This window comes from Seriola aureovittata, chromosome 3, assembly GCF_021018895.1.
Source record: "Seriola aureovittata isolate HTS-2021-v1 ecotype China chromosome 3, ASM2101889v1, whole genome shotgun sequence".
Classification (NCBI taxonomy): domain Eukaryota; kingdom Metazoa; phylum Chordata; class Actinopteri; order Carangiformes; family Carangidae; genus Seriola; species Seriola aureovittata.
This window is the reverse complement of record NC_079366.1, coordinates 18,522,676-18,550,395: the sequence shown is the minus strand read 5'-3', so window position 1 is coordinate 18,550,395 and position 27,720 is coordinate 18,522,676. Positions and strand designations below refer to the sequence as shown.

At 38.7% G+C, this 27,720-nt stretch overlaps 1 protein-coding gene across 3 annotated transcripts in view; it reads right to left on the bottom strand.

Moving 5' to 3' along the window:
* Positions 1-27,720, bottom strand: part of ctnna2 (catenin (cadherin-associated protein), alpha 2) — a 360,950-nt gene that overhangs the window by 269,104 nt on the left and 64,126 nt on the right. For all 3 annotated transcript variants that reach the window (XM_056370618.1, XM_056370606.1, XM_056370611.1), the window contains exon 2: positions 19,356-19,462. In XM_056370618.1, the coding sequence (XP_056226593.1) occupies positions 19,356-19,457 (102 nt within the window). In that variant the 5' untranslated portion in view covers positions 19,458-19,462. The remainder of the gene's footprint in view (positions 1-19,355; positions 19,463-27,720) is intronic.

Below are 27,720 nucleotides of genomic sequence, written 5' to 3'. Positions count from 1 at the left end.
GTCATATTTTTTGCATTCCTATTCTGAAATCCAACGGCACAACAAGACATTTTTTTTCCCACTGGCTTGTTTCACTGTAGTTGTTTCCGCTGTTAATCTGCCACCGCAATGTGCACGCAACTCTGATGACGTAGTTACTCCATAAAAAAGACACAAGAAATACTGCATGAATCGCGCTCTTCCTACAAAAAGTTTCCAGGTGTTCCCAAAGATTGATTGTGCTAGTATGGAGAGACACACACACACACACTTACACACACACATACACACAGCAATGACTGCAGAAAGACATCAAGATACGGTCACTGGGCAAGAAAGACGCAGGACCACAGAGACACAATGAGAACAAATCTAAAAAAGTTGCTGAGCTATATTCAAGCAGACACAAAACACATCTACACAGGTCTCTCAAGCCAATATGGGTGGAAGGAAAGGCCATGATCTAGAAAAGGAAGAGGGGAATAGCATATCTACATAGATTGGATTGTATTCCTATTGACAACAAACTTTTTTGTATAACTCATGAGATAAATTACAAGATTTACTTCCATTTTCATATCACAAGAACTAAACGTATACAGCTAGCTTGTGCTCTGGAAATGCCCTGCCATGGCAGAGTACCAATGCTGTCACATTTGTCTTGTGCTGAATTATCTCTCCTTCCTACAGAAATACGATAGATTCTTCAAATACATGGTCCAGAAACAAGTTTAGCTGGGTTCATCTACATCGTGACATCATGTTTCTAGCGGTTTTCCATCCTCAACTGAACCATGACCAACTGCATTTACTTCTCACACCTTCGCCATCAGCAGTCAGGTCTCTGCCAGAATTCATTAACTTAGCCCAGAGCTTTAAATCCTGCTCAAGTATGCAGGATTTTATACTGCAACTCAGATATGGAAGCTCATTGCTGATTGGATAACAAATATTTACACATCAGTGGACATTGAAATACTGCGCTGGAATGTTAGTGAACAAAACTCATCCCTAACAAAAACCTATGTCGAGTTGTTATCACAGCCTTTAACAGAATCGGGCAGTGGTTGATTTTCTTTTTTTTTTTTTCTTGCTATATAAGAGCATTCCCATTGTTCCACAACCTTCAGGCTCAAACGGGAAACAGTTAACAGTTATACATAAGTGATTATACTGCAGCAAATGTAAGGATACCCTTTCCTTCAGGCATAAAGAGTTGTTGTGCCTTGCCCTCCCATTTTATTGCTGATCAATACTATTAAATGCCATGCTGCCTTTCCTCTTCAGAGCACTGACCAGTGGACTCTCCACTCAGTAGTAAATCCCTGTGGCACTGCGTAGCCATTCAATTTTCCGCCTTCAGCCTCTGAGACTCACATCCAACAGATGAGTGATGCGCTTTAACTGTTGAACATTAGGGAAGGGCGTGTGCATGTACATGCACGTGAAGCCAGCTACACACATGCATGATGATGCATACACATACACAGCTCCTGAGAGATTCTGTTAACCATTGGCACCTCCCTACACTTAGTGATATATACAGTACATAATGCTCCCTGTTAAATAATTGATGTGGACATTTATACCCATGTGTAAAGTGCATAATGTGTGCAAAAGCTCACGGGACAAAAGCAAACAGGGGTCTCCTACATTTTTCCAAGTGGGGGAATCAGTCATCTAGCTGTGAGAGGGGCAATACAGAAACCTGTTTGCAGAAGGTCGCTGCTGCAATGGCTTCAAGCCATGGTACACACCAAATGGGTGATCAACAAATGTGTCACTGTAGAAACAATGCACATTACTGACTACTTCATCTCCAGCAGACTGTACATCCATCTGCACACATACTAATGCAGCCAAGACAATTATGTATAAAATTCAGAGAACTACACACATTTGCATTGCACAAGTCAAATATAAGGGAAAACGTGCAAACATACTGTGAAGCATATTTACACATAAATGGTCTTGAACTTCTTAAACTGTGGCTGCTACTGTATGTGCACCTGATAGGAAGAGCCCTGTATCCTGCAGAGCTGATAAAAACATATCCTAGGACTTTTACGCTGAAGGTTGTGCTCAATTTGTATTATATCCCTATTTAAAATATCTTTTGAAGTTAACAAGTGCTGAAGTGCAGAGCAGTGAAGATTAGTGAGTGTTAAACTCGGTACCTGTGAGTGGTTTTCTGGGTGGTAAAGAGGAAGGGTTGCAAGAGTGTCATGCTCTGATATTCTCGACCATGCAGCGTTTTTATTGGCAACCATATCCTCAAAAAACCTCCTGGAAGTATGTGTAGCTTTAAAGCCTAGAGGTGAATGTTGGAGAGGAACTGCACCATGTAATGATGGATATAATGGGAAGAAACAAGGGAAAGCATGGAACTGGTTGACAAGTATTTTCATAGTTTTTTGGTTAATTTGTCCTAATTTTCACTGAATTGTCAGTTTTCTCTAACTACCTGCAATTTAGCATTTTACTCTATTCAGGACATTTCAAATTTCCTATACCGGAAGAATAGTATTATCTGCAATAGTGATTCTCACATTCTCACGCTCCTTCTACTTTGAGAGTGCAATAGACTTTTAGTTTCCCCAGAATATTTCCTCATTAGCAACCCTCTTAGCCCATTTTCCTACACTCTGTTTGATCCTCCCACTCCTTCATTATCATTCTCACCAGACGTCTTTTCCCTCTCACTGAGGTTACTTCATTCATTTTTGAGGCATGACAGAACATTTTTGATTCACAGTTGATAGAGCTAGACAGGGTCAATAACTGCTGGCAGTGCTTTTCAGGTGGACATGCTTTAAACCACTTGATGTTTTGTGAGGACAAATTTGCACACATTTGAAAACCATCCAAAACTTTCCACAGAGCCCAGTGCAGGAGCCCAACTCTGGGTCCAAATATCTGTTGGGGAACATTGTTTTCTGCAGAGAGAATTATGAGCATACCTAAGAGAAAAGAGTGGAAAAAATAAATAAAACAAAACAAAACAAAAAATGTAATAAAACCAACTTGTTTGGATGCCAAGAACTACCTAAAAATACCATTCATCTAGTGTGTGTAAAAAGCCAATGATTAGTGTTTGGGGATCTAATGTAAGGAAAACAAAACAACAGCAGCACAAAACAGCAGGCTTTGAAATCAATATGCAGTGCTGGCCAATTAGAACAAACAGTAACAACACATTCTTTTTAACTATCAAACTCTCACCTCCACTTAAAAATATGAATATAAGAAATTACAGAAAGTTTGTGTTACAATTTCAGTGAAAATACCAATGAGTCCTCATTTGACTTGGGTTTAATTTTTGCATGGCAAGCCTTAAGGTTTTTTCGCATAATCTTCATAACAATTGGCAAAATATATGCCATCTGAAATGCCTCTTACTTCAAAGACAAACCACATAAAAGCTTTCTCAAATCTCAGTCTGAAATGGCTTCAAGTGTGAGGTACAGTCACAAAGATCAGTGTCAGAGAAATTAGTGTAGAAATCCGCACAAAAAATGGCTTTAAGCAGTGTGAGAAGAGCTTTATGACAGTACAATAGTTTGGATTTAACAGAGGTCATGTATATATTAAGTATGGACATCTCTTTCTGCCCTGTAAACAGCAGACCAACATCTTCACTATCCACTATTCCAGGGCCTGTGAGCATCCAGCCTACTGTCAACAAGCCCCTCCAAAAAGAAACAGTTAATAAACTGAGACTGACGCTCAGGTGTGAAGGTCTGCAACAACTTCAACGATACTCTCTTGCTGCTGCATTCCTTAACATACCCACTGCTAATATGGAGGTGCCCACAGCAATTTCTTCTACCTCCATAACCCCACAACACTTGGAGGATAACACCATAAACAATCAGTTCTCCTCTCAATCGATAAGATCTTCAGCTCTGCCTTAAAAATCCTCCTCGGCCCATCCAGCCCATGGATTTAACCATGGCTTTCAACCTGGTATTACAGTCACACCAAACTTTTGATTTACATCTCAATACTTTCACAATTGCTGACCGAGAGACTTTTTACTGTCTAAAAGTAATGCTGCGGCAAGTTTGACCTTTGATTTCACAGATTACTAGATAATTGATGTATCTCTACCCCAAGCTATATGGAGATAAGATAAGTTGCCTCTGAAGAGCAATACACTGAAGCTCAGGTTTTGTTTTCATGTGTCTAGAGGCCAGTGTATCTTACAGCCTATGTTTAGCTGCTATACGGCTATAGATTATGATGTAGTCAATTTAATGTGAGGAAATTCCATAAACAAAGGTTCCTCCAAGGGACACATAAACACAAGAAATGTTAAAAATTCTGTCCTCTATCCTTATTATGTGTTTTGGTGCACAGCTTTGCAGTGAGCTAAACACACTTCCAGTACATGTAGGAAATGGCCTTTGAGGTTTTTCCTTGAAGCAATTGTGAAACTGTGAAAACATTATTGCGCAACAAATCAACTGATTTGTTATTAGAAAAAAAATATATATAGTCACAGATACAGTAAACATTAATTATACCAAATGTGTTGTAGAAATTAGTTAATACAATAACAAGGAAACTGGATACACAAATGTATAGCTCTCAGAGTCCTCCAACCTAACAGGTCATACCTGTAGGTTGCTTGTCCCTGCCCCCAGTTATGACTCATATGACTGTACTGGCAGCAGGTGTACTGGACCTTTGTTGTCATGGTAACAATAATAAGATTGGAGTTAAGGTTGTGGAACAGCCACACTTTGGTTTGGTTTAGGCACAAAAACAACTTGGTTAGGTTAAGGGAAAGTCTATGGTTTGGCTTCAAAGTGATTAAGGTTGGAGGACCTTTATCATCATGGTTACAATACAGCGTTGAGGAATGGCTGATTAAAAGAAACAGTAACCATCAGTATCACACGGGGAAACGAACCCTGGTCTCCTGTGTCAAAGTTCTGCGTTTTCTGTCCATCCATCCAGCCCAGCCTCCTCCTAATAGTCCTCCTTATACTCCACGTCACCTGACTTCCTCCGTAATAAGATCCTTACACAGACAAAAGCCGTTTTTTTTACGGGAAAGACTGTATCTACTGTACATTGTCACAAATATGCCTGTCAGTATTTGCTTGGCTACAGATCTGATAAATGGCTGCATGTAAAAAAAAGTCAGTTAAAGTATCGAAAATGCTATAGATCTGTTCCAGTAGTGGTTGCTACTAGCAACAGAATGTTCAACTGAAACCAGCTGCTGGAAGCAGAATATTCAGATTGTGTTCAGAACTGAACAGCTGGAAAGTAATTGATTTTTCAGGTCACAGTCTGACCAAAGACAGAAAATTCAGAGAATGACCAGGAGGGCACAACAAACATGTGGTTTATGACAGCTGATTATCTGGTTGACCTGTGAGTGACCTTGGCAGGGGAGACCATGAGTCTATCACTGCAGGTCATTGGACACAGGAATACATTTTTCGAGCAGCATGGTGTAAAAGGGGTTTATGTTCGTGGATAATCTTTATTCCACAAGGTCATTAGAAAAACACTATTTAAAATATGCTTTTAGGGTTGACAATCCATTTCAGAGAAGTATTTAGTCAGGACCTCTCCCCAATGACACCTGATTATTTGAAGTGAAAGTTGCTTTCTTTATTTTTAATCTTAGTGTGGATGTGGTGTGCTTGGTGCGTTTTGGTTTTGTCTGTCTCTCTCTGTTTTGTCCGTGGGTGGCGACCTCCTGGTTCCTGACCTGGCCCTTACACCTGACCCTTATTCCGAATATCAGCACACCTGGCCTCCATCCATCCACTATCAACCCTCCAGTATATATAGCCAACCCTGACATCCAGTCCCTGTCAGATCATTGTGCTTCACTCAGATCTCCTCCAGCCAGCCCTTGTCTGCTGCCCAAGCCTGCCAGTGAGCTCACTTCCCCCCTGGATTCCACCAGCCACCATTCCCTTACCTTTTGTCAAATAAAATACTTGTTTTTTTGGACTAATCAGAGCCTCTCGTGTCTGCCTTTGGGTTCAGCCTTGATCTGTGACATATTTTCATAACGGAGATCTGAAGCACCACTGTGTGCACACTGTATCTATACAAATTGGTATAATTTGATTGCAGGGTTACATTTAGTAATTGAGTTCACACTGTGCAAAGGTGAAATATTTAACAGAAAACTCAAATAATTACTTTGTCCAATTCCATGAAACGTTATGCCACTTCCCACATAATTTACCCAACAATGAACAGGGAACCACTGCAAAAACTTTATATTGAATAATAAATCTGCCTCTCAGTAAATACAAAACTCAGTTAAGGGAGACGGAACTAGAGAGAGTGCTAGAAACTGAGCTTGGCAAGTAAATTATTCATGTAAAATGCTTGTTTTATTGTATTTTCTATTCTGTAAAATAATAATGGTGTTCATCAAATTAACTCAGATTTATAGGCCATAGGGGAAGAAGATGGCTGTTTAGAGACAAGTAATAGAAAGAAGATTAAAAAAAGGTATTCTTTATATAAAAGGATGGACAGAAAAACAACACACAGACAGACATTTTTGGCTATTTCAGTGTCATTTAGATTACATCTGTGCTGATCTTGCTCCAAACCAAATATACAGACAATCACACTTATATGTATACACACACACACACACACACACACACACACACACACACACACACACACACACACACACACACACACACACACACACACACACACACACACACACAAAACAGAGCAGGGGAAACAAGACCCCTGCTGGCTCACTGTCAGAGGCCTTTGAAGATCCAAAACACATCGGCTGTATTCCACTCGTATATCTGCTCAGCATCTTCACAGCATAGGCTGTGTGGCATTATGTCACAGTCTCATCAGCCCAGGGCTCTGTGCTATAAGAGTTAGTGTCTGATTGTGTTGGTTCACAAAATATCTGATGAGGCGGAACTATATGGATACACCATTGAGGAGCATAATTTATCCAAGAAGCCTGACACAATAATGTCTTGGTTCACAGATTACCATTAGAGGATGCTGACCTTGGACTCTCCTCTGCCGCTCCCACAGCTCTCAGGGATGAGACACACTGTGTTCATGAATATAGAAACAGTGGCTTTCTCTCTCACACTAATAAATGTTTTAAACGTTGTTTCTGTGAGAGAAATAAGTGCTTTTCATGGGGTAAAGTTTATCAAGAAATTTATTGAACACTACAGAATTGAAAGCTGGTAACTGAAAAGAGATTAAATGAACAAAATAAAGTAAAATAATGTATAAATTAGGATTAAATGCTTTATGATTGTACATCCAGCTGACTTTGAATTAAAAAAAAATTCTATAGGGTTTTTGCAGATGTTGGTGATTAACCTGTGTGTTTCAGTTTCTGGTATTATGTGCACAAGTAAAAAGACAAAAGGATACTTCTATTTTTTAACATTTAGCTGTGAAGATTTTGAAATGTGGGAATGTGCAGGCTGTTGCTATTTGTTCAAAAGAAATAAAGAAAGAAATTATTTCCTTTTGTCCAGGATGATGAAAGCAAAATGTTTACCAGATGCAAATATGAGCTGTGCTTTGTCCTTGATGTCCCTGTCACTCTGACAAGGGCGTAGATGGCATACTGTTCAAACTGTAGTTTTTGTTTTATCAAAAACTACTCATGCAGATTCATATGCATAGACTCCCTAAACTGAGGCGATATTTCATTATGCAACAAAACTGTGTGTTAAGAAAAAGTCCTCCCTTAAAATCGTGATGTTACAGTTTTTCTTCAACCACCCAAACCTGTTCTCATTAAACATGCAGAGCTTAAGCTTCAAGGCCACAGTCCACCTTAGTTAGCTGACTAAACATTAGGCCACACAGTACATGCATCCATTTATTCCTACAGCTGTAAATAACCTGAATTTGTGGTACAAATCACGCCTTTTTCTGTAATCTTCAATAACCATTAACATTTGTATACTGTTAATATTTTATAATAATTTGTTTCTAACTGCCAACTTCTAAGTAAAACAGTAAACCTTAGATTTACTTCTTATACCCCAATTATTCCACTTAATATTTTGAAGCAGTTGCATGGAAATTATTGAGTTTAAACTAGAAATTGGATTTATGGAGTATCTACAGTATATTCAAATGATAGAAGACATTTTGACATGTCACAGTAGGAAACGCATGGGTGTTAATAATAAAATGAATGCTGGCTGAATTAAGTTTAGTGTCAGGGTGCTGGTTAAGTAAATGCTGGCTCACTGTCACACTGTCATGGCTTACTCTCATTTACTATAAGAGTTAACACTATGGAAATGTGCTTATTTGGCACAGGCACTTCAGTGGCCTAGGCCATGAACAATCTGTTCTATTATCTGCTGTCTCACAAAATGACAAGCAGAATAGCATAGCTGGTATTGTTTTTGACTAGAAGGCATAGTGGATAGTTGAGTTTGCACTTATAAAAATAATGCTACAACCATGAAGGCAATCTTTTCTGATGTGGGCAACCAGCATCTGTGCATGGCTGCTGTTCAGAATCCTGGGGGCAGCCATATGCTGACATAGCAAGGTGTCAGACGATATAGCCCAAAGACAGATGAAAGTGTGTTTCACAAGATCCAGGACTGACCCCAAGGCACTGGCAGAAGTAATGAGAAGAAAGAAACTAACAGGAGGCGCTCGGCATAATGACAGAGCTGTCATCCTCATTATATTACTGTGTAAAAATAAAGTATTACTGACTATCATCACCTTTCTCATATTATTGGTTTAACCAAACTGTGTTTTTTGTGTGTGTGTGTGTGTGTGTCTGTGTGTATACAGAAGATGAAGAGACAGAGAGAGAAACAGTGTAGCCCCCCTATAAGACACACAATAAAGACAAACACAGAAAGTGAGAGTAACAGATAAAAACAGACAGAAGAATACTGCATGTAAATCCATGCATCATACACACATGTGCGACAGGTAGAATATGATGCATTGATTTTCAAGGACACGTTAACAGCAGTCTGAGTGTATTTGAGAGCTCTGGAGTGCACAACTGCTGCGAGGTCAGTGCCAGATTAACTGAGAATGAATGCACTGGTCAGCTGCAGTCTTTGTAATTAAATTATGAGGGTGAATTATAAGGTTATTATAAGACAGATAAACTGTAGGTCTTTCTTTCCCAAGACTAAATACTGAGATAGAAAGCAGATGACTCTAATACAGCCATTCAATGATAAAGGCAACTTTTTGGTCTGTAGATATTGCCAGAGCAAATGTTTGACAAAACATTAGAGAGTGCACTTGTCCTTTGTCATGCAACATGCTAAATGCAGTTTCCAAGGGTCAGGATAAAATTAAGTCACAGCAAACTCAGATTACTCAAATCAGATTACAATGAATATTTTGTCACAACAGTCTCTCTATGTATCGTCGGGAAGTGTTGTAGCATGTGCATTTGTCCACCAGAAGTTGTCATAGGCCCATTACAAAATTAACAATGATGGCCGTAGCCTCTGTGGTGTCGTCAATAGGTTTCTGAAGAGCAATTTTGAGTAGGCTGCTCTGTTGTCGCCATCTTGGTAGTGCCTGACTTTGCTTAAGGCCGGACACATCATGGCGTGTGCATGGCGGCTGCGGAATGTCGTGGGATTCATTTCAGCACCCATGTTATCAGGTTACAGCGGACACACTGCCCGCATGACATGCACGTGAGACACGTAACTCTTGGCTAATCCACAAATGGGCAAAGAGGTGGGATGTGTGTGGAAAGTAGTCAATTAGCCGCACAGCAAGCCTTATTATTAGTCCAATATTTGTATGAAAGAGCCTCCGAAAGACACAAACACGGCCGAGAAGTCCCGTTCAGTGACTCGAATTAGCTGGGGTGATGCTGAACAGTAAGCTAGTGGACTGTGACGGCATCCACTTGTCACTCAAAGAGGCCACATCCTCAATTATGTATCACTTTAAGCCTTAATAAATTATAAACGGTTGAGTTATATAAAAATTCATCCCCCTACAGTTGTCATGAAGGGAGCTATAGAGACCAAAAGTGTTTTTTGTACTAGGCTGTAAACATGTTTATTTCTGCTGTTAAATTAGGGATTTAAACATGGGAGTCTACGAGGAATGACTCACTTTTGGAGCCAGTCTCAAGTGGCCAATCGAGGAACTGCAGTATTTGGCTGCATTTTTTCAGCCCATTACCATTGCTCCTCTTTAATTCACAATATCTGATCTTTTTTTTTGTTTCACATACAAGAGATGTTTACTTGCATTAAGATAACTTGCTATGAAGCCAATATACTTGTTTTGTTAAACACCATGTAAGGCATAAAGGCCGAAAAAAGAAACATCACAGGGGAGCAGGTGTGTGAGTCAGCGCAAACATCAGGGAACTGAGATAATGTCACGAAATCATGGGAAGCAGGAAGACCAACTGAACCAGCAATGAAGGAGCCCAAATGTGTCATATGCATTATATAATGATATCAAAGGTGGAACAAGGCAAAATGTAACATTTTGAAATAAATTTCATTCATGAGGGCTGTGTGTCAAATTAAATTAAGTTATAATTTTTGTTTTTGGGCATTTTTGTTTTTATTCAAACAGTACAGTGAGAGATGGAAAGGAAATTCTGGGAGGGAGAGACTGGATGACATGCAGCAAAGGGCTACAGGTCAGACTCAAACCCATGGCCACTGCGGTTGGGACTAAGCCCTGTCTATTTCATTCCCCTGCTTCCCCCGTGAACTTAAATTACGGATCGCTTGCTGTAACATGGCAAGTGTCCGATGAGGAGCATGCCAAGAAGCGCAGGTTCCAGACAGCCTTTGAACATCGCTGCCTCTCCCAGGGTTCAAAGCCTCTTATACTGTCATCCAAATTCAAACAAGGGATAGGAAAGAGTACAAAGAGTGAAGGACTTCACATCTTCAAATCCAGTGAGCTTTTCCCTTTCAAAAATGAAGCGGAAGACGTGCTAGACCCATTTCTACAGTGCACCCAAGACCCAGACAATACTCTATATTATGAATATGACAGAGTATCAATTTCAATAAAAATTAATGTGACTGTACTTCAATAGTTGATACCTAAATAAGCTTACAGCAGCATAAAGGTTGTTTCTGAGTTTCTAATTATTTTTGTTATTCCATAAAAAGTAATATGCTTCCATTGTTAATAAGCTATCATCATATTCTTAAAATGATGACTTTTCTCTCTTGACAAAATAAGTTCGACTCCAGTAGCAGTGTCTAAAATTACCCAACTCTGAGAGCAACTGCTCTGTGGTTTCAATAAAAACTCTGAGGAGAAGTACAGCATCCCTTCCTGCCTCCGAAAAGTGTCTTTTTGAGGTCCAGGCTTCCTCCTTTTCCACTAGCTTAATGGATTATGACAGTGATGCAGCATGAAGCCTTAATCCCCTTGCCGCCGTCGTCTCCCCTCCCTTTATGTTAAGCCCCTTGACTTGAGTGCATGTGTGTGTGTGTGTGTGTGTGTGTGTATGTGTATGAGTGTGTCTTTTATGTGTGTCAGGTGCCAACCAATACTCAGAGCCAAACCTTGGCCTTGGATGGTTTACAAAAACAAAGGGGGTTAAAGCATCCACCACTGACAGCCAACTCTGCCGTGCAGGTGCCCAGCTAGCCCATTACCAGGCTGTGAAGTCAAATATGCCAAAATGCTGAGATGCCAAAGGAAAATAGCTTTTAACTTAATGACCAAGAAAGCCAGACAAGAAATCAGAATATACCCGCGACAATACTTTACTGCTGTGTCGCTCAAACACCACTAATAAATGATTCATGCAGATATTGACCAGCAGCAACAAAGACAGTGTCTTGCTCATGTTGTGTTGTCTGTTAATTCACCATGTTCGATTACTTCACCCTTTCATCCTGAGTATGTGTCTGCCTTCAAAGGCCTTCTTTATCAAGCCAGTGTTCAGCTCTACAATGACAGAGAACCAAAGACCAACAGTGGCTGCACAACTCTCAGCGTCTACATACAGAAACAGCTACTAATTGTCAGTTGTTTACATTTGAAGAAGTTTGTGCAGTGCTGGACCAGAATCATCCAGCATCCAGCTCTTTTAAGAAACATAACATTCATTAAGAGGAGCAAGTTGTGCTGACAAGGCCGACATGAGTACTCACCATGAATGAATCCATGTTAGAGTATCAAAAGCAGCCAGGGGAGTCAGAGGCCCCTGAAGGACAGCATAACTCAAAAATAAACTGATACCGCTCTCTGGTCTAGCAAACCAGACAGACAGTGCAGCAGAGAGGCTCTTCCCTACATCTCATGGAGGCAGAATGTCAAGTCAATGACCAAACATCCCAATGGTGGAAATCCCATCCAAGAGCCGGAATTAGGGCAGAGAGATCAGGGGGGTAAATCCACTTTGTTCTGCACAAGTGGTACTCATGTCATGTTTTAACCCTGTGAGAGCGAACAATTTTCATGTTTGGTTCACCAGGTACTGTATGTCTGGCTGATGGACAGAAAACTCTCTGAACAACACATCAATACAGTATAGAAATGATCAAAAATAAAAGCGAAGTGGAAAATGTATAGATTCTGCCACATAAATCTCAGCTGGATTTGAAGATTGCTAAGAAAAAGGATCATGCACCAACGGTCTAAAATAAAACCAAAAGTATGGAGAGAATCTCCTTAGCTGTATTCAAAACAATAGGAGACCTTATAAGCATCAATTATATCCTCTAATTCAATACTATTTAATAAATTAGCATGCACGTCATTATAACGAGAAAAACTGAAAGACTTTAACTGTACAAAAGACCATCACATGTGTACGCGTAATAATTAAAACAGCTTAAAAGTACAATGACCTTTGACAGTAATTAGCCAGCAGGTAACCAATTTAGACTGCAGATTCATCTTTAACAAAGGACATCTACAAATTTAAGGCAGAAACAGTCAATAATTGACAGTATTTGCAGGTTTTACCTTCAGCCGAAGAAAGGATTAATATATATATTTAAATATATATATATATATATATATAAACCCTAATATTAAAGAAATAAACAACTCCTATTGACGAGATAATTAAAAAATAATTCTGCTGGCTGTCCCTCTGTTTTCGGTGGGCTTTTTTTTTTTTTTTTGTAAATGGGATATTTATAGTTGTCCGTCTCTGTTGTTCCTGGAAAGGGAAGTCCAACAAGCACAACAAATAAGGCACAGCAAGCACAGATAAACAACGCATTATTTCTGTGTATATTACAAGTCAAGATGAAATAGAATGGATGAGCAAGAAGTGGAGGCAAACACTAAATAAACAAACAAAGCAATGAGCTGATTAAAATAGATCCAGAGTGCGTGTGAAAGAGAGAGAGAAAGAGAAAGGGAGGGAAGCAAAAGAGAAGAAAACTGTCTTTGTAGTGTTTGACAGTAGAAATGCAAGCTTTGATGAACCCTTTATACACCTCTCACCTTGAATATTTGCGTTGAAGTTTTTAGCTCGTTAGTTGCTCTTGCTGTAAAACGATTACAGGAGACTGACTACATGAAGTCAAACTTACAAGTTCTGGGATCAGCACACTTTAATTTACCAGAAGTGCAAATCCAAATCTGCTTACTCCGCAGTACATGCACCAAGACACACTGCATGCCAAGGCTCACTGCCGGTACCCCAGACTGCACTGACATGGAGTTCAGTTTAACTAAAATTTCAGTTACTGTTACTGTCAAAATGTTTGTCTTAAAATATAAATCGTTACACACATCATTATGATGAATATATTACCATAAAATGTGCGTCCATTATTTTTGTTGTTGTTAGTTTTGTAGGTTTGTATACTGCAAGGATGATGAACATTTCGTATACAGTTACAGATATTTGAATACATCTATGTGTAAGTGCAGCAGAAGTTTCAAATAATGTGATATGCAACAATGCCTATAACATTTGCTTAACTAGCTTCATTCCAGATGCCTTGTACTGTACTGTACTACATGCAAGGGTAAATAATGAATGGTTTTCTGTTTATTATACACAAATACATGTATTATCACTTGGCTGAAAGATAGGCAAAAAAAAATTTGGCCAGATATTGTGATGTAGCTCCTACGATTGGGATATTGCACTTGGCCATTTTGCGATTTTGATAATATTTTGATAAATTGTTCAGTCCAAATTATTGCCCAAATGATGGTGTAACATTTCACAGGGTAGACATAGAAATTAATAATTAGAAAAATTATTATAAAAAATTAAGAATTCGATTCCACCAAAGACAGTGAGCAACGTCTCACATTTCTATCATTAGCAGAATGAAATGTCACCTTTTCACTACAAAGACCATGTGTACACATTACTAAATGCCTGTGATGAGTCAGCCGCTCTACCCTCATTCCCAAAACGCCAACAAATGTGTCTATCAAAGTTGTCAAAGGGTTTGATCAAAGTTTAATATGTACATACAGGAAGACTTCTGCTATTCTAGCTATGTTTACATTCTAGCCAGTTACTTTCTGTTCTTGGTTCCCCTTTTTCTACACCAACAAACATAAAGTCTGGACTGTAGTAAATGAAAAGAGACCAACTTCTAGCACCCGTTTTTTCCCAACTGCCTCTTAGGGTTACTTCCCCATAATTCTTTCAAAAAATATCGCTATTGTCTGCAGTATAAATGTTTACTATATCAGAACCATGCTGCCTTCATACGCAGTGATAAAGTAGGCCCCTTGGTATTATTAGCGATGGACTTTTCAGGTACTCTAGCCGTGGTAAGAGAGGTTCCGCCATGATAAATGAGCATGCTATCTCTAAGCAATGTCAGGGTGAGCCTGTTTGTCTATCCACCTGAGGCAACCTTTTATTCCACCCAAACACACTGAATCATCCAAATTGACAGGAAAAACAATCACAGTGTCTCGTTCATATCCGAAAATGCTCCACACTTCCAATGCAATTGCACAAAAGATGGACTACCAGAGCCGGCTGTTGTGCGTATTCCCATAGGTGTTCAGAGAATGCATTTAGCCACAATACCATCTTAGTTGCAGCCTATTACTATTATTGTGCAGTAGAGTAAATGATGAATCATTATTAACTGTAATATCCATCAATTCACAAAAGGTAATAATCAGATGGAGGGAGAGAATAAATGACTGATCATTCACTACAAAGCATTTAGAGGAGAAATACCACAAAGTCTCTTTGTTTAAATCTCAATGTCAAGCAACTGCTGGCAAAACTTCACAAGATCATAACAGTGACAGAATCAGAAGATTATTATTTGTAGACCCGCCTGACAAAAGACCCGCATCTGAATTCTTCTGGCTAAATCAAGGAGCTTTTGGTGTGTTTGTCACACACACTCACAATGAAGCTGTCTGAATTAATCCTGGGATCACTGTTGCAAAAACTCCAAAGTTTATTTCAATAAAAAAGAAATTAAGATGTCAAGGGGAAGACTCATCATTTTGAAAATAAAAAATGTTTGGTAGTCAGACACATCATTTGCTCTAAGGGCACACAGCCATTGCTATAGACAGGAATTTAAAATGCTCATCAGCCTTTTGTTCTTCTAACATTAAGCAATTATCTACCTGTCACTTTGATGACTGCTCATGAGGACAAACACAGGATGTAGCTGACAGACAATGACAAAATACACACTGTGCAACTCCAAATGGAAACCCACTCGGTTGGATTTTAAACACGGTCTACCGAAAAATTTCAGCTCAAACCAGCCTAAAAGTGTATATTTTAATAGGGTTTGTTCAGATATTTGATGCCAGTGCTACTCAAGTTAGGGGTGATGATGCCAAGTGGGGAAAAAAAACAAAAAACATCTGGGTTTTCCTCCAAGCAAACAGTAATGGTGTCTCATTAGAAGTTTTAATGTAATCCAGTTAAAGCATATAAGCTCAAAACCCATAAAGTTATACAGGCAGGGATAAGGGGACGGATGGTGATGTTTGATGGCCAGCAATAACTCAAGCTTAGAAAGCTTATGAAAATGAATCAGCAGTGAAACACATTCTCAACTTCTGCTCATATTCAGCCATCTCTTGATGATCCCTTACTTAATGCACAGGATGGCTGGACATGAACAAAATCTCACACTGGAAATTACCAATGGGCTCTTTTTTCATGATAGTGGATCTTTCTTGGCTGCAAAATATTTGGTTTTCTCCCCTGACTATTTGGTATTCTGGTGATTTGCCATGTCCTTAACTTTGTCTGTGTGAATAAAGAGGCACAAAATGAGCTACTTCAGGAAAAAAAATCAAGTAATCAAGAAAATCAAACAAGCAAATCTATTACAATTATCGTCTCAAGGAGGATCAGGATTTGTACTTAAGCATGTGAAATCTGTTCACACCAGTTAAAAAATATTCAGCACCACATTCTACCATATTCTGTTGTTTAAGTGGATTCAACATGTGATGCATGCTTGCACACAACCTATTTGAAAGCTTCCCGGCCCCTTATGGTCATGTTGGCTAATGGACAGCATTTGTCAGTGTAGAAAACATGCTAACTTAATGTGAAGCTTGGGTTTGAGTCACAGTACCTACACTTGAGCCAACCTTGCAAATGTTACAATTTTACCACAACTTTTTAAATATCAAAAATATCAAAAATGGCTGCAACTCAACTCGGCCTCAATAATTTAACTTGAGGCCGTAGGTCTAAAAAGAAGTATTACCCTTCCAAACCCAAAGCAGAGGATTCTTTACTGATGCCAGCAGGTATTTTCTGTTAAAACAGAGCAATGAGCTACTAAAGACATTATATTTCAAGGGAATGAGAGCTATTGTTGTTTATGTTTTCACAGCTGGAATTCTTATTGTTGTGTTCAGCAATTTCAGGTCTTATTTTGAAAACAGTCTACATCTTATTTCATGAGTAGCTGCACAATAGCTTTTTTTGTGGTTAGCGCAATGTCTCAAGGCTATCTATGTGTTACCATGGAATCCCTTGTTTCCGACAGCAAACACAATAGGAGATAAAAGGGGGTGTTTACTGCTGTTGAAACAGGTAAAGCTTGAAAATAAGTCTACAACTTAAACATTCTCCAGGGGACCAAAGAGTACAGGCTGGATTCCAAGTCCCAGACTGTGAGTAAATGTAAGCCTTCCCAAATCTAATATCTACTACTGTCAGTAGGTCAGCCATTACCTGCAATGGAGCTAGAGTCTGCTAGATTTTGTTGTGGGATTTCTTGAAAAGCTAGGGCAAGCTGCAGTGGTGTCTCCTGTTTTATTGCAATGCAAACACATGCATCAGTATGTGTTAAGAGGACCCTGGTCAGTTCTGTTGGTTAATTAAGAAAACTACTTAACCACAAAAAGCATATTATTACAAATGTATATACATACATAGAGCTGGAAGCAAACACCAACGACATTAAATGAAAACTACTTTCTCTGCAACATCTGTATTGATCTGAAGCAGTCACACTGTGGTATCAGGGTCACGGTTTTAGTTTGCCAGCAATAACACTGTAGTGTCATTATATGTGTTACACTCTCCAGATTTGATTGAGAATCCATGGGAGAGTTCATGAGGAGTCAAGTGTGGGTGGGATTATCTAATATGGTGGCTTCCGGCTAACAATTTTGTTAACTGTCAGGTCCAGACTGGACTCAATGAAAAGAACTTTTTCATAGCAGATGTTGTCTTGTCACAGCAAGTGTTACCCATAACAAAACAGTGGCTTTGTTCCATTCAGTAAGCCATTATAGTGCGAGAGTGAACCAGTATGGACAGCACCAGGACCCTGACACCAAAGCATCTCAATGGAATTCAGCCATCATTAATTTTATCATTTATACGTGTGCTTTTCCTACAGTGACATGTCAAAATGTCTTCTATAACAATAAAAAAAAAGGCCATATGAGGTCAGGTTAGTTAGTGCTTTGAAATTTCGTGTCTACACAGAGCTCTAACATGAATAGGTAGCAAAATAACTCATGCTTGACAAAAAAATAAATAAATAAAAAAAAATAAATGAACACGAGAGAATAAAAGGGCAAAATGCAGTGTGTACCACAGGGTATTTTCTGTCTGGAGAATGCAGCATAAAGAAACATCCTGCACCAAAGAGACTCAGACATCAACCTAACAGAGTGAAAATGGAATTGAAAAAAGTGAAAAAAAAAGCATTCTTCAGAAATGTAGAACTTCAGGTAATACACAATGTGATGCAGGAGCAGCAAAAGAATTACAGCTCTTTAAACCATCAAATTAAAGCAGACATGGAAAAAGATTAAAGAGAAGATGAATGCCACCACAACACTGCAGACACCATGCATTAGGTTAAAAGAAAGGGGTTTGATTAAAAATGTTCAATAAAAAGCACGTCACAGCCAGCGGAAGAATATCAGACCACTGGGGGAGGCTGCTGGTACACTCAATGATTCCATCAATGCAATCACTGTGGATGTGCCAGTCTCTGGTAATATTCCAGATGGGGACAGTGACATCATACCCAGCAGTTTACCCATGCAGTGTTCCCTGATGGAACAGATTGTATTTATTTCTCAAAGCAGAGCAAAGGTTTTTAGATTTCTCAAGGTTTTTTTTACCTGCAGTACACGTTCAGACAGGCATTAGTCTCTCTTAACGTTGTTCAATGAACTTGCAAAGATTCAACATTAATTGAGTTATGTAATGCAAACAGCATATCATATTTGATTTTGACAGCATTTGGTTATATAACAAATTATTGTGTTAATGTAATGCAGTTGATGGTACATTCAGGTGCTTATAAGATGACATGAAAAAGACATGAATCAATCTAAAAACCAATTTATGCTTTGGAATACATACTCTGAGTCAGGTGACCATTCTGTCACAGAAGCCTAAATCTGCAGAGGCTACAGGTGGCTTTCAATCAGAACATGTTTTCTTAGTCATGTTATACGAGTGTGATTCGACAAGCAAATTCTGAATCTGAATCTACAAAATCTAAATGATACCCAATGCTCGTCACAGACTCTGTCACAATAAGCCATGTTCAGCCATCTGTTCAGTGTGGAAGCCAAACAAAGTCAGTGGCAATCGGCCAAAGACCTTGGCTGTTTCCCAATACAGTTTAACATCTTTGTAGTAAGTGATTCAGCCAAGGTGCAACCAGAAAGTAATTCATTTTGCTCTCATATTGAGCCATAACAAGCATCTTTTGTTTAACAGTCCATTACCAATGGCACCATTAGACTTTAGAAGACTTACAAACATTATTGACTCTATACAAATCTACCAGAAAATATAAACTTGGATTTAGTTCTTGTCTAGTGCCAGAACGTACAGACCCATTAATCAATTTAAGAGGAACAGCACATTCCAGTTATGTTTTGAGCTTCAGTGGTTTGGCTACTCTTTTGTTACATTTACATCACAGAGTGAACTGAACTACCTGTGTGACCAGGGGCTCCAGAAGCCTCTCCACAGTCAGAGTGCGGATTTCAAGACTCTTGGGGTCCCATTTCAACAGGATGGGGGAGGTGGCGGTCGTCATGGTCTCTATTGGGGAAAAAAAGCAGATCAATATTTAGCTGTGAAAACATTTTGGCTCATGAAAACATAACACTGTCGAGTCAACATACTATTTATAATAAAGTGATAACAATTCACATTTGGTAAATGTAAGCTCTCTTTAGGTTCTCAAACTGATACAGGTACTTCTGGAGTTGCTCGATGACCTGACATAACCTGTCATGGATTCTCATTACTTAAATAATCAATCAGACACAAGCATTCACAGAGACCGTATTTCATCATGATGTTTGTGCCAATACTCAATCTGCCTAGACATATCAGCAATTCCACAAGATACAATGAAGCCTGGACCAAAACCAGGTTTCATGGATGTCCGGTAACTGTTGACAGGAAATCCCAGTTGTGTCTATCAAATAAAACAAAGCACAGTCAATAATTCCAACTAACCAGAAATGAATGACTGGCCATTCCCCTAAACCTTTCTGTAATTAACTTTCTTAATTAACTCTGCCGTTACAATATATCTCTCCAAAGCTGGAACTTATTGAGTACGGCTGCAGATAATTCATGGAGAATTGTATTGTTTTTCTTCATTTATGTGGCTCATAGTCATTCTGTGGATTTTCGTCCTGGATTTGTCCATGTTGCTTTAGAGAGAGTCTGAGCAGCATTCTGATTATTTAAAGTCATTCAGGTAAAAACATTGCATTATACTGTAGCGCTGCACTATGAGAGCATCCAAATTAAGAAAAACATTAAAGAAAGGAGACAAGGGAAGAGAAAAACTTGAGAAAAGTTGGAGACAAAATTAAACTTAACTTCAACTCTTTCAGCTAATCTGACTAATGTCTGCATTGTGGCAAACAGCAAAACCAGAAGTCACAACTAAGAACATATACTCATGAGGTGGAGGTGAGCTCTGCAATATGCTCTCTACAGTCCTTTAGACAAGCCGCTCTTTAACTTGGAATATTTTTTCATTACAGTTTTTTAAACCTCTCAAGCTCAGTGGGGTTATATTAGGTGAATGTGAGAACCGAACAGCTGGCATGGGGGCAGCAGTCTGTTGTTACTGAGAGGATGTGTTTCTACAGTAAGCAATTTCAGAATGGGCCAGCTGGGACTGGCCCAGTCTACTGCCAATGTCAATGAGGCAGAAGGGAATAAAGAATGTGAATAAGAATGACAGATCTGGGCCAGAGGCCCCTAATACTACACACAGTGGGTTAAGATGGATGAACAGTAGAAAATCTGGCAACCTGGCACTACTGATGAGACCACAACCCAGACATTAAGTTTCTCAAAAGAGCATGGACCTTTTATATTAAAAAAATTGTAAGCCTTTACTTATGTATTTTTTGTCTTTTTTTCTGATATTTTCAAAATTATACATAGTGGTTTGAGGGATGGATGGAGATAGGGTTGGCTACAGTGTTACAGTCTTAATTTACTGATGGTTAAAAAAAAAAAAAAACAATAAAGTGTGTAGGGGCAAAACGTTTAGAGAAAAATTTCAAATTCATTCTGTAAAAGTGTGAAAACTTCCTGTTCCCTATAGTTGGTATTAATAGCGGCAGTAGCTACTTATGTTTAATTAAATTAGTTGGTGAAAACAGAAATGAAAAAAAGGCTTTTGTCTGATAAAAGCACTCTGCACTACTCCATGTATAATTTATGTTGAATTTCACAGAAAAAGAAACTTCACTCTTTGTCATTTTGAAATTTATAGTTGTCAGTAGGCTGTATCTTTTTGCTGTCAGAAAGACAAAGTGGTGAATCTCTCTATATAGTAACCGTCTAGGTGATGTCAGTTTCAGACAGCTTGCATTAGCGACCAGCTAATTAGGTAGTAGTTGAGTGTAACTTAGAAAGAAAATGATGCCTGCGTTGACAGCCTCTGTTTTTGAAGACTAGTTTGGCAGCTTTCCTTCATGACATTAAAGGTTTCCTGACAGAGCGTGGTATGTTGGGTGAAAAGATGCAGAAGCTTCAGGCAAAAGAACGTGTCACTGATGAGAAAACAGCAGCACTGTGAAAAATACTAGAATGCCACTGTAATGTAATAAACCCAGTTTACTGGTGTATGACAGTGTATCTTCCTTGACAGCAAGATTGAATCTATTCTTGACAAATTATGTAACCAAAACAATAATCAAAAGCTTTTTTTGTCAAGATAGGGTAATAAGTGATAAGTCATAGTAGATATGTTAGTTATAATTAAATTGGAAATGTTTAAAGTTGAAACAAACTGGCACTGCCTACAGTGGATTAGTCTACATTAGGGGTCTCCAACCTGAACACACATACACCATTACAACACCATTGCAAATAAATGTCTATAAATCTGCTTAGATATCAGAGAAAAAAAGAAGCTGCTTAGTATGTAATCCAGTGATAGTTGTCAGTAGGTAGATTCAATGGTGCATGACGAACAGGATTTCACATTAACATATTCCAAAATGTAAACAAACATGGACCAAAATGGCAACATATTTCTGGTTTGTTGAAAAAGTGTAGTTTATATCTGTTCTGTTCTGAAGAGTTGCTATCACTGCATGTCGCCTACGGCATATCTGACGTAAACAAACTTGACAGCATAACTCATGACAGCTGACAACTAATTATTTGGTGTTGAGAGGTCTGTATTTAATTAAGTTGCATTTGGAGTAGATTTACTGAGTAAAGTTGTGTTGCTTAAAGTTTGAACTATGCATCCATGGTTTATACAGACTATATTCTCAGAACCTTTGGGTGAGCTCTCTAAAACAGGGGCTGAGCTACTGGGAGGTCATCAGCCACTTGTTGGGAGACCCCTGATCTACACTATGCTTGAAAATTGTATTTATAGTGGACCAGCAATTAGCGTTTAATACAAATAATACTTCTTGTCATTGAGTTGCAATTGAATGTCATTTCAAGCATAAAAAAAACTGAACATAAAATTTATAGCTATTGACCATCAGAAAATGAATTGTCACCTATTTTGATAATCAATTGATTGTTTAAGTTGCTTTTAGACAAAAACACCAAACATTCTCTGGGTCTAGCTTCTCAAATCTAAAGAATTGCTGTTGCTTGCTTTTATATAAGTTTAAAACAAATGACTGTTAGCTGGACGCAACAAGACATTTTATGATGTCACCTAGGCCTTTAGGGTTAGGGTTACGGTTAGATTGGTTGAAAAAAAATGATCTGATAATGAGAAAAATACTTATTTGCAAACCAAATAAAATTCATGCTGATAATGATGCTCTTTAACCTCCTAAGACCCGAGCTCTATTCTTTGCTATATAGGCTGATTGGGACCTGAGAAAAATGATGTCCACATATGAGGACATTAGTTTTAAATTTCGATTACTGAGTGGCAGTATAATATCCTCATATGTGGTCACCAGGCCCTTGTTGAGAAAAAGTTAGTATTGTGGTCTAGAGAACCCAAAATGTGAGGTCCACATATGTGGACGCCAGGTCCTAGGAGGATAAAGATGATCTCATTCAAATATAAATGATATCATCATTACAAGAGAGACTCAACGGAACGACAGCAGACTGCAAGCACAGCATGCAAATCACAGTGCTACAATACTATTATATCACTGCCAGTGAAAGTGAATGTTCTGGTGACTCATGTGATGTAGTTCATTGTTGGTGGAGATCTCTGAAACTGTGATGACCGTGACAGTCTGTGCTCTTCACACCTACAACTTTTATTTTACTCCAAACAGCATTAAGTGCTTTGATATACACTGCATCTGTAATTTAGCCATATTATGAAAAAAACAGGGTTTATGAAGATGTATACTGCAGAGGATAAGCTGGAAAGCAAAATAAAATTAGGAGATGTTTCTAGTTGAAGGAGTCTCTCACAGAGCGAGAAGGAAAATAGCTGATAGACCATCGTCTGTCAGAGAGGCTGTGACCTGTAATGTCATTATTCAGCACATTCAGCTGCACCACTTAGCAATTGTGATGATACTGAAAGCTCCAAAGATACATTTCAGAGAGAAATGTAAAAGGTCTCTCTACCATGTACCATTGAAACGTTAACACCACTTCCAGCAGATGAAGTTACTATTCAACAGACAAATACAAAGTGTATCACACACTGTCAAACTATGTTTTGGATGGCCATGAGCCGATATAACCCCTTCTTATGGTTTACAGAACTAACTACATATTGTGACTGTCCATCACACACACATACACACACACACACCAACTTCGTCACACATCTTAATCACATCAGTGCTGTCCAGAAAATTTCATAAGACCACAGAAAGTGATCTGTTAGTTTGGTGAGCAACACACATGCTGTCCCACAGTTTTGATGAGCTGGCCTCCTGTTCTCACCAGCCATCACTGGAAAAAGTAAAAAAAAAAAAACCATAAAAAGTACAGAAGTATGAGAGGAAGAGGGATTACATTGATTTCAAAGTAATATGCCGTATTTCCAAAGAAAATCATCCTTGGTAGCAGTTTGCGATAGCCAAATAGCTGTAAACAAGCAGTGTGGCGAGGTGTTCAGATCCCTTTTTCTACTTGTGACGGTGGCTCCACATTCCTCGATGATAGGTCTGTCCTTTAAACAGATTCCAAGCTATTCCCACACCACAGAGGGAGCCTTTTGCTGAGGAGGGGAGGGGGGTAAAATCTCTCCCCCTCAGATCTGTTTTGTTTAACAAACATGTTTTTGGTGAAGACCATGAGTCATATTTCAGTTGTTGTAATTTGTGAGATGCCCTGCCATCTGCTGTGTACAAGTGCGTGTGTGAGTATGTAAGTGATTGACGCAGGAGAAGAGCAAAGGAAGATAGAAACTTATTCATTTACTGTGTGAGAAAAACAAAATGAAAAACTGATAAAGTTAAGAAAAGTTTTTTTTTTTTTTAAAGCAACTGCACAGGCAATTTATTGTTTCAATGTTTGTGTTTTGTGTGTTTTTTTTCCCCCACATAGAGTACATGTACTTCGGCATGTTCATAAATACATGCATACTTACTTTTGCAGCGTACAGTTCAGGCAAGCACTGTTTACTGTCATGCCGACGTCTATTTTCTGAATAAATCTTACGACTGTTTCCTTCTGCCCCAGGACAGGCTTTTGGGGAAGGCGATGGCGATGTTTCAGAAGGTTTAGAATAACACAATGCACAGGGAGGAAAATAGGCCATCTGCTAGAGTTTTTAGGATTATTCTGGAAAGGAAAGCAAGGCACAAGCATTCGCATAAACATTCTGCTCCTCGAGGCTAAATACTGAAATATAGACAGAAAATCATGCATTTTTTTACATAAAGTGAGGAGAAAGAAAACTTATAATTACAGCATTATAGAATACTTTGAATGTTCACTTTTTTTTTACGGTATTCAGCAGCTATTTCTTTCTACTTTCTTACTTTGTTAAGATTAATAGTGTACATTCTTTTATTATGACCAAGAAGTATGTGTTTGGCTGCTGGAAGTGCCATTCCAATGACTGAAGTGCTGTCTACAGAAGAGTAAATACCCTGGTTAGATTTTTAGCTTTGTTCTCTGTGGACACATTCTCACTTGAATTTGAGAAGTGTCATCCTGACCACAAGATGAGATTTAACACTAGCACCTGGTCAGCTGAGTTTGATAATTAACAGGTCTGCAGTGGTGCACACTGCTTCCAGTAAATTAAGCCTCCCAGTCTGATTCTAACAACAGCTCTTCCCGGCTCGCTGCACTCATGGCGTCCATATATTACCAAGCTACACACTACTACACACCATCAGTGTCCATAACGACTCCATTACAACTTTAATGCAGTGTAGACTCATTTTATACTCTATGAGTTACTGTGATAACACATCTTTGCATTATATTGAGCTGTTTCTAATATTATGCCCTCCTCATGTATATAAAATAAAAAACACCTCTGAATCAATTCGAATACAACAGCAGTGCTGCCTACAGCCTCAGAAGGTCCTGCAGAGTTTCATGAACTCAGATGAACATTTCACAGGTGAAGATGCTGCTGGTTTCACCAAATGCTGCTGTTCAGCAATTTGTGTCAGAGCTGGAAAGCAGCATTCTCACTGCTCAATTCAGCACTGTAGCCTGCAGATACTGTGTGCTGAGTTTGGCAAGGGATGCCCGCCAAATTGTAGCTTTATTGTTAATTAGGTTTCTTGCTTTGTGCGTTGGTGTAACTATGACTTCAGTTGTCTCCAGTCTCATTAAAGATTTCTGCCTCCTCCACATATAAAATGCCAAAGTGTTCCTCATGCTTTTCCCTATTTACTGGTAAAGGAATAAATGATTAAAAATAGTGGAATCAATATCTTTTTAAACATTATTAAGTGGATGTATAATCATATATCTCACTGCCTTAGTTCCTCAGCATTTGCAAAAACTATTATGACATGTAGTTGACAAAAGGTGCAAAATGCAAATGATTTAAAGGCACAGAGTGGTTACATAGGCTGTAAACACAATTTAATAAAACATTAGGAGGCATGATGGGAGTATTGGTGTGCTTTGATAGTATGATTAAACCTCATGCAGTAAAGAGTATCCACTATAATACTCTTTCTGCCAGAGCAACTAAAATATGCATATCGAATAAAAACATCTTGATTGCAGCCATGATATTGTTGTTCATGTGAGTTCTTGCTTGGAAACACATTCTAATGGAATAAACACACAGATGGGCAGCACAGATGCTCAGTGGCTAGCACTGCAGGTTTGTGTGGAAAGGTCCATATCCCTCCCTTATACAAGTGGATTTACTCCAGGTGCTCTGGTGTTCCCCCTCAGTCTAAAGCCATCTACTGTGGGTCGGGTCGATTGGAGAGTTAAAAGTCCGGCATGTTTAACTTCAATAAATCTAGTGATGGACATTATGATGGACGTTTTAGATGTAAAATACAAAAACAGACACATAAACTGGCTGAAACAATAAAAAAGTGCTGAAAAACCACAGAATCTTGTATTAGCTCTTTGGCTTCACACACCTCTTTCTGCATTAGCAACTTCAAAGCTGCATTGCTGTTCTGCCCCTTCTAACCTAGTACTGGTGTTGAATGTTGCACAACTTTGATAGAGCATGTAGGCAAGTCACTGCCAGAGTTGAGAAGGGTAAGATCTGAAACTTTTTAACCACAACTTTACACAAACTATCTGCACAATTCCTGCTGCTGTGATTGCTTTCTTTGATTTTGTGTCCTCAAAACTCTCTTTTCATCTAATTTTAGCCATTACGTGATTTAAACTGTGAATGCTGGCAAGAGAAATAAAGGTAGAGCACAAGGACAAATATTTAACATCCTGTCACTGCTGACTGAACGGCATATGTTCCATCATAAGGGTGGATGGGTGGCAACAATGTAGGAGTGGTAACGATGGCATCTGTAGCGAGCTGGCCGCATGCTGCCATTCCCTATACGTCAGCTCATTTGTCACCTAATGTAGGAGCTTTTTGATACTTGTTTTTTTTTACTGCCCATTAAACAATATAATCACCTTAGGTTCTGTTTATGTCAGCTCTTCCCAGAAATAATGCTGACGACATGGCGGAGAGACAACTGCTAACGGATGTAAAGTAGCTACCTCAGTCAACCAGGTGTCCACTGAATTGTGTGTGCTTCAAGTGACGAGAGTGGGATCAACACATTCTTATACACCAAGACAAACAATGGTTTGAGGTGAAATTCAAACATGTTATTTGTTTATTTATTATAGTTTTAATTAATCAGCTGTAATTGTTCATTATATTAACCTGATATACAAACCTGGTAAACTAGCCAATTACCAGCTAGCAAGCAACTAGTTCACCAGCTGAAAACAAAGCACATTTGCTGTAAGAACACTGTGTCCTTGTCTGCATTACAGGACTACTGCACTGTAACTGTCTGTTTTAGAAGTTGTTTTTGGTCCATGGTGCCTAAAGTGTAACACAACCTGAATGATCTCTGTAGATTTACTTGACTGAGCTGACAAAGTCCACTAGTTTCAGCGTTTCCGTTTACATAAATTAAACGTGAAGCACAGTTTTTGCTGTCATGAATATGAGCCTGCAAATAACATTTCATTTAAGACGAATCTGTCTTCTGTTTTCTCTGTTAATCAATTAGTCATTTGTCTATACAATGTCAAAAATGGCCATTAGAAATTCCTAAAGCCCAATGTGACATCTTCCAATTCATAGGGATTAAAAAAACAGAAAATACACAAAGTTGATAACCTGGAACCTTAATGAAAGCAATTAATTTTTAGTTATAACAATTGGTTATAAAAATAGCTGCAAATTCTTTTTCTGT